The 8,441-nt window shown below is 41.2% G+C and overlaps 1 protein-coding gene across 1 annotated transcript; it reads left to right on the top strand.

The window, feature by feature from the left end:
• Window positions 1-3,497: 3,497 nt before the first annotated feature.
• irx4b (iroquois homeobox 4b) lies at window positions 3,498-7,613 on the top strand. Its single transcript, XM_004563661.5, has 6 exons — window positions 3,498-3,987; window positions 4,310-4,495; window positions 4,696-4,808; window positions 5,121-5,277; window positions 5,460-5,613; window positions 5,728-7,613. The coding sequence occupies exons 1-6, from the start codon at window positions 3,943-3,945 to the stop codon at window positions 6,312-6,314; spliced, it is 1,242 nt and encodes a 413-aa protein (XP_004563718.2). The 5' UTR covers window positions 3,498-3,942; the 3' UTR covers window positions 6,315-7,613.
• Window positions 7,614-8,441: the final 828 nt, after the last annotated feature.

Below are 8,441 nucleotides of genomic sequence, written 5' to 3'. Positions count from 1 at the left end.
GAAATAAGAATGTTTCCTTTCTTTTTTTTTCCTGCGGAGCATCTTGAATGAATGATTGATGTGAGGGGAACGAGATCAGAAAGATATAATCACGGTCTAACGAACGCAGAGCCTTAAGAAATGTATACCACAGGAATGCCATGAATTTATAAACAGACCATATATTAATATATAAGTAGGTGTTTGAAATAACAGAATCTGTTGTGTCTATCTATCTATGTGCAGTTCATGCTTTATAATCATTATTTGTGGAATACTCTGGTACAGAGCTTTGAAAGTTTAATTCAGGCTCTGCAGAGTCTCTTCATTCAAATAAACGTACAAGTTATTTCCTCGTGTACCATCCCAAACAAACATTAAACACACCCGTGTTCATTGTCAGCGGATAAACAAATTGCCATTTTCCTTGAGTGACGTATGTTTTGTGTGAAGACGTGCAACGCCAGAGCAGGGAGATAACTTCATTTCCGAGCTTTGAGCATAGATGAGGGCGAGACAGTTAGTCCGTGTTCAGTATATGAGCACCTTTCATGGGACAAATGGAATGTCAATCAAGAGCCGGTACACAGATGCTTTCTCCCTTGTGGGGACTGAGATGCTTTCTGGTGATGCAGCTCTGTTGTTCCAGCCTTACTCTGGGTGCACTGGGAATATTTTGTCCTTTTACCCCTCCACATCCCCTCGCTCCATTTCAGATCCCCTGACTATTAACGATTTCTTTAGCTCTCCAAGTTTGCCTCCTCTGGCTTTTCCTCTTCTCCACATCCATTTTTTCAAGTTGGATTTTTGCACGGAAAGTTTTTGTTTTTTTAAAACCTCTCCTTTCTCCCAGTGTTAGAGACTGTGGGAAAAGAAACAAAAAAGGTGAAAAACCTGAGATCGGCACTGAAGATCTTGACATTCAGAAAATATGTTCATATACAACCAATATGCACAACAAATATGTTTTAAAGGGAATCCAATTTCTTCTTCTTCTTAGATTTAGGCTGACATTTCTTGCAATCTGTATCTGAATCTGTGACCCTCATGATGCAACATTTTTCACCCTGATTTGCTAAGATATAATTTTCAGCATGCATAGAACAAATCTTCAAAGTAGCTCCAAGCAAACCATAAAGCTGCATGTGTACGTCCACAAGGAAGTAAAAATGAGACATAACTTTGTATGAAGAGCTACTTCTGTTATTGTTGCTATGAACTCTAGACCCAGTTTAAGCAAGGTGATATTCTGAATCATTTTTTTTTTTAGAGAATGTCAATCTCCTAGCTTGAAAATGTCGCTATAAATTTTCAGTCTGGCTAAAAGCAATTAATGTGGGTAGAAGTAAAAATCTGTATTCAAAAAGTGGACATAAGTTCTGTGTCTGAAAACCAATGCAGTTGCTTTTACGTTGTACTCTTTCTGATGGCCAGAAGGGGGCGACACCTGTCACCACAAAATTCATCTATGTGAAAGCGACACCTAGCTATCTTGTTATGTAGCCTTCACAAACACTTTCCTGACCAGTTTGTGGACTCGTTCAATGCTAATTTGTACATTACAGTGAAAATCTTGAGCGTTCATGTGATGATAAATGGATTAGCACAGTTGTCTAACACAGCGGTCTCCAACCTTTTTTGCGCCACGGACCGGTTTATGCCCGACAATATTTTCACGGACCGGCCTTTAAGGTGTCGCGGATAAATACAACAAAATAAAATTAGTACCGGTACCGAAAAAAAGAAGATTTATTCATAACACACATGAAAAGACCCAGGAAAACTGAGTTAACGATAAAAACGATAACAAAATAACACTGAAAACCCTGAAAACCATACATTTCACACCTGAGCCTCAACTCGCGCGGCCCGGTACCAAACGACTCACGGACCGGTACTGGTCCGAGGCCCGGGGGTTGGGGACCGCTGGTCTAACACACCAGAGATCACTGGTTCAAGAATGGGAGGGGACACAAATCCCTGGAAAGGTTGTGTAAAGATTATCCTCTTATATAGGACTATGTGAGGAGGGTAGAGTGATATTTTTTCAGGCTGGTACTGATACTATTATTTGGTGATTTTAAAATTGAGTGTTCCGATATGTCAGCAAATATATTTATATTTTGTTGATGATGTTGCTGATGATCCTATATAAGCACCATTATATTTTTCTTTTCTTTCAGACACACAAAACATAAACCTAATAAACCCTAATATTTGTTATGTGCAGTTATCCATTTACTCACTCACCAGGTCAGATGGTTGTTGTGATTAAGGCGTTCCAAATACGTGTTGCTAACAGGGAAGATGAAGAGGTCATCTGGTGGCTGGAATATTCAACATCATCATTCCTAACACGGCTGAAGGGTGTTTCTTCCGTCTCTTCTTTATGTTTTTAATTTTAATTTATCGGCTGACACAAATGCAGATACCAGTCGATTGGCAAATGTCCAATAATATCTGCTTGCCTATAAATTAGTCAGGTTCTGCAATTTTTAAAATAAAAATGTATTTATCAATTACATAAGAAGATATTATATGTGTGATGTCTGTAAAGTCCTAAAGTTGCAGAGATGGTTATACTGGTTGCATTTATTAAAGGTAGATTCAACATCAAATGTAAACCTGTCTCATATCACTGCATGATCATTTGCAACATTTTCTTTTAGAGAAACAAAAGAAGAAAACAGAAAACAAAGTCACCACTCTTTCTGCCCCTTCTCCTATCCTAATAATTTGCATACAGTCCCTAATATCTGTCCTCCTTTTCTTTCTTGTACATCAAAAACTTCTGTTCTGCCGGTGTGCCACAAATGTGTACCCAAATATTTTGGTACAATAAGCCTCTCTGTTATCCTCACAGCCCTTTCACACCTGCCCTTTTCCTCCTCCTCTATGATGAAAACCTTAAAGTGGGTTGAGAGAAAGAGAGAGGAAGGGGAAAAAACGTTTCCACTTCGTCGGGGCAGCTTAAGAGTTTGTTATTAAAAACATGACAACCCATTCAGCCACTAAAGGTGCTTACTCAAGGGAATGCATGGAATGTTTATTCTTTGATTAATTTGCTTGGAGGAGACCTGAAATTCCCCCACTCATGAATATATGGGTGACAGCGAGATTTCTCCGTGGTGACAAGTTATCTAAACAACAGGGCAAAACGATTATGCTAATATCAGGTTGTAGTCATCAATCATCGCGTGTCAATGTGGTGTCAACGCATCACGTTCCCGATCCCACCCCCTCTGGCCATGTGTGCCAGTGTAAATGCGTGCGTGGACGTGTGCAGCTGTGCGCCTGTGTTTATTGAGAGAGAGGAGAATTGATCACAACTCTCTTTACGCCTGGGGACTCTCGGGAGCATCGCTGCGCAGAGCTGTTCTCTTGGATAAGAGGCGAAAGGAAACTGGGAGGGAATTAATTAGGAGTGAGTTTCTTCATCTTGATATGAACACCGAGTTACACACACACACACACACACACACACACACACACACACACACACACACACACACACACACACTCGCGCGGAGTCCAGGCTGACGTCAGACAGACGCGCCTTAAAAACCAAAGAGCGCATCACGGAGAGATGCGTGGTTTGATCACACACACAAACTGGCGTTGGATTGTAAGAGAGCAGGGACACTTTAAAGAGCAGGAGCAGTCTGGTGGATGAGGTGGAAACTGCGGGTGAAGCCGAGAAGTTACTTCGAAAGTCCGTCAGCGCTTGTGCGTAAAATGAAAGCGCTGCGTAAATGTCCGCGTGTCCACTTTTGGACGAGATGGTAGATGAAATTCTAATTAAAAACAAAAAAAGCTGCAAAGTTGACCGGAAAGTATCTCTGAACTAGTGTCAGGGCAAAATAATTTAAAATAATTTTTTAAAATCTGCGTTTGGTACGGATGCTGCTGGAAGTCGCTCCACATCTGCACTCCACTTATTTCCTCTTTGGTCACATTTGAACCATGGCTTACTCTCAGCTGGGATACTCCTACTCCACCACGCCACAGGTACGGGTAGTATATTGTTTTGTCTTTGATGTTATTGATGAGGGCCTGAGCTAAATAAGGAGGATAAATAGATTTTAACTGGTCAAAAAATAGTCCATCAACAAGTCCACAATGGAGAAAATGTGACAAAATCAGCACATCGGTGCTGTTTTATTCCAGCTTTTGTTTTGCTTTTGAGAAAATAACCGAGATTAAACATTTGCTCCTTTGTGAAAGTAAGGAGACATTTAAAGCGCCAGTGTACGTAAGAGAGTTTCTATACACACCAGATTCCCTTTCCTTTATGGATATCAGTGAGTTCGTTTCATACATTTTTCCTTAGTTTCTGATGACTTCAGGCTCCCTGGCCGGTTGCTTGGAGCCGGGAACCCCCCCGTCCCACCCGGTGCTGCGCTCACCGGGCCACCAGCTCACCCCAGGAGCAGGCATCGGAGTCTACAGCGGCCCTTATCCCAAGAGCCAGAGCTATTACAACACCTGCGCTACGGACGCCGCTCTCTATTCCAGAGTGAGTGTCACACTTCACTTCTAACTCTTTAATTCTCGGATTTCAAAGTGTTCACTTCCGGATTTTTTTTCTTATTCGTTTTGCCCTTACAGTAAAAACGTGTAAAGATTGTCTCTTGTGCAGGAACATTTCTGAAAACACATAAATAAATAAAAGTTTGTTTAACCTTGATTAGGCATTAATTTCTTCAATATTTTCAGGGGCCACTAGATCACAAAGAAGGAGCTGCATCTGTGCATGTGGGGACATCTCAGACTCCTGCCTATTATCCTTATGAATACACATTTGGACAATATCCTTATGACAGATATGGGTAAGTGAACAAGAATGTTTTCACTGCTCTTAAATTAAAACATATTTTTAACATGATAACTGTAAAATATCTGTGTCAGCATTATCATTTACTTCAGAATGATGGGAAAAACCTGTCTGTAGCAGGTTTATGGAGTCAGTGTTATACTATAATAAGATTTATTATATTTATAGTGTTTTATTGTAATTTACTCAAATTTAATTGTAATTTATAATACCAAATTCTTACGAATATCGAGTTTTCTTTCCCTCTGTTTTTCACTTACTTTTGGTATGAGCTAACTGTTTATTTGATTCTCATAATCTGGCTCAGTTATTCCTGCTCAGACGGCGCTTCGCGTCGTAAAAACGCCACCCGAGAGACCACCAGCACCCTTAAGGCTTGGCTGCAGGAGCACCAGAAGAACCCCTACCCCACTAAGGGGGAGAAAATAATGCTTGCCATCATCACCAGAATGACGCTTACGCAAGTGGGTTCTTGTAAAATATTTGATGTTTATCGGGAAATTTTTGGGTTCTGTTGCATGATAATGTGTCTGATTTTCACCTTTTCCTAATTCCATACAAATAGTACATTTTCCCACATTTCGACTTTCCTTCTCCTCCTTTTCTAACTTTAAATTCGCTTCTGATTTCTCCTTCCTTCCCTCAGGTGTCTACGTGGTTTGCAAATGCACGCAGGAGATTGAAAAAGGAGAACAAGGTGACGTGGTCACCGCGGGCTTGTAAAAGCTCAGATGACCGAGGCTGTGAAGATGACAGTGATGAAGCTGAGAAGCCACTTAAAAGTGACAAGGAGCTTCCTGGTATGCAAGTCCTAAATCAGTCTGCCAGCAAAGTTTGCTTTGTTTCATGGTTTTCCGAGCTTTGACTGTTATGCACAGACTCTTTACTGTCGGTGTCGTTTGTTTTTTTCTCAGAGCAACAGTGCGCAGACCTGCAGAGTGATCTTGAGGACTTCGATCTGCTGGAGTCTGATGCTTCTGATTGTGATCCAAAGCCACAGTTTCTACCTGAGGACAATGAAGTGAACCCAAACACAGAGCTACCCCACGTGCATCTCGCACACAACCCAGATACACTGCACAGAAAAGAGAGACTGTCCCCTGACTGCCCCAAACTCACACCGGTCCAGCACCAAAGCAGCTCCTTCTATCTTAATGCAGACCTTCGAAGCACAGATGCCAAACCCAAAATCTGGTCCATCGCTCACACTGCTGTGTCTTTGGATGCCAGCTTGCAGTCTGAGTACCCGCCATGTATGCTGTCATCAACCGGTACTTCCTCGTCACCCGGGTATCCGACCAACATGGCACTCACCAAGACAGAAAGGCAACAGGAATCTCCAGTCGCCACACTCAGAGAATGGGTGGATGGCGTTTTCCACGGCCCTCCTTTCCAACAGCCCAAACCGGCTGAGGTATGGAAAGGCCTAAACGAAGCTACGATAGAGAGCAGAACACCTGGACAGTCCTTTGAAATTGGGCGGTCTGCTTCAGCTTTGTAGTTCATCAACAAGCCATCGTTGGGAGAGACTGACTTAAACTCGACTTAATGTGAAAGTCGATATTTTGACTGTGTGACTTGATCAGCTGACCGTTCACTAAGAGCCACTCCCTGTTTGCCTGTTGAAGTTTCCATTTTGTTTTAAGGCAGGACCGCCAGTTCTAGTTCAACAACTGTTTTTGCGGGCTTGAAGACAGTGGGTAAAAATGTCATGCTTAGAGTAAAATCTTAGTATCTTTACCAGCTCACAATCCAGACTGAGCCATGCTAACAAGCTTAAGTGAAAGCAGTGTCATCCCCCGTTGCACTGTTTTTCCTCGTTCAGAGAATGGTTTAAAAAAGACATTCCTTTTACTAAAGGCCCATGCACACTGCTTCAGGAAATCCAAAGCCCGGCAGACCCGCTCTGCATAGTCACAGTTGCTAAGCTATGATTGGAAAATAGTTTATTTTATTGAAGGAATTTAGTGAACGGTCAGTTATTGGTGTATGATCCTAATGTGGCAATTTGATATCCCCAATGCTCTCTTACAAGTTACAGACTGTTGCAAACTACATCAACGATCAACTGTCACGGCACACTTCTCTGCTCCAAGGCTGTATGATGCACACACATGAAAAAATACAGTGTTGTACACTTGCACGATAGCCTGCACATGCACTGAGTCACAGAAATAAAAGGCGTGTTACTTAGCATGGCAAAGTTCTCCGACTGTGCCCTTACATTAGCTGCCCACTGTCTGGAACCAATAGTAGAATCACGTTAGCTGATATAAATCCAGTTCAGGGGAAAGGGAATATACCTCGGCAGTTTTGGATGCGTGTGTGTGAGTGTGCCACAGACAGGGTATTTGTGTGTGTTTTGAAGGAAAGAAAGGGGGAATGTGAGTGGTATTCAGCCGTGACTAATGGAAACACACAGAGGAGGGTGCTGCTAAATTGTTAAATCGATGCCACTTCCACCTCGGCTCCAGATATAGCTGCAATCAGCGATGCGTCCCTTTTCATTAGACGGCTTTTGACTTTGTCAACCTGGGACTGCAAGAAAATCCACCACAAGCAAAATGCTTCATAAAAGCTCTTAAGTAATTTTAACTAAGTGTCACGTCTTTATCCCCTCTGGTGATTTCTTTTTCATGCAGGCAATAAATAGAAAAGATTGCTATAATAAACAGAAATCAGGCAGTTATCATTAGCCTAAATAACTTTTTTTTTTAAGAAAAAATGCGTTTTCATCAACTTTAATTATTAAAGGAACCTCCACAAATTTCACAAATAAAGCACAACAAGAAACAGTGAAGAGCTGTTGTCTTTTTCCTTCACCCCCCCAACAATATTTCTGCTCATCCTGTTTTCGATTTAGTAGCAGTGATAAAGTATTTATCAGAACAGAGGAGGGATCTGCCTGGGCTTCGTATGGAATTAACCATTTCAAATTAAATAATTCAGGATGAATTCAACCGAGAATTTCATTCTGTTTCTGCTTCATAAATAAGTAAGATCTAAGATGATAAATAATGACATCTGACGTTTTATTTCTGGAAAGTTTTCTTTCTCCTGCTTGCTGGCGACTGGGATCTTATTTTGGTAGGCTGCAGATATATCTTTCATATTTTCGCTCAAATTTTTACATTTTTCAGTCCAAATTTAATGAACCAGAACAGGTACAATTTTGTTTCTGGTTTAAAAACAATCTTGAGGCAGATTTGACTTCAAAAGAAGAAGTACTAGTGTTGTGAAGGACGCTGAATGACAGCCAGATAAGAGGTTGGCTTTGTGCTAAGTGGGGAAAGAGATATAAGGGTATACTTGCTCTCACCCTTAGCCGTTTGAGAAAAAACGTTTTTCCTCTGGTAGAGAGAACAGGGAGTACGGGGAGAGGAATATGCATTTTATCAAGTTGTGTCAATGTGACTTAGCTTTGGTTAGGAAAAGGTCCAGCTTCCCTTTATATGTTAATTGGCAATTGTTTTCAATACAGTGTTTGTGCCTGTGTTTTCATTATATAATTTCATGAATAATATGCAAACTTATTGTAAAATTCAGACAAGCAACAACACATTTATTGTCAACTAAGGGTCAGCAGCATGAAGCTGTGACCACAGTACTGACATGTACACTTAAAACT

Source organism: Maylandia zebra, linkage group LG22 (assembly GCF_041146795.1).
Source record: "Maylandia zebra isolate NMK-2024a linkage group LG22, Mzebra_GT3a, whole genome shotgun sequence".
Lineage (NCBI taxonomy): Eukaryota > Metazoa > Chordata > Actinopteri > Cichliformes > Cichlidae > Maylandia > Maylandia zebra.
This window is presented reverse-complemented; position numbering and strand designations above follow the sequence as displayed.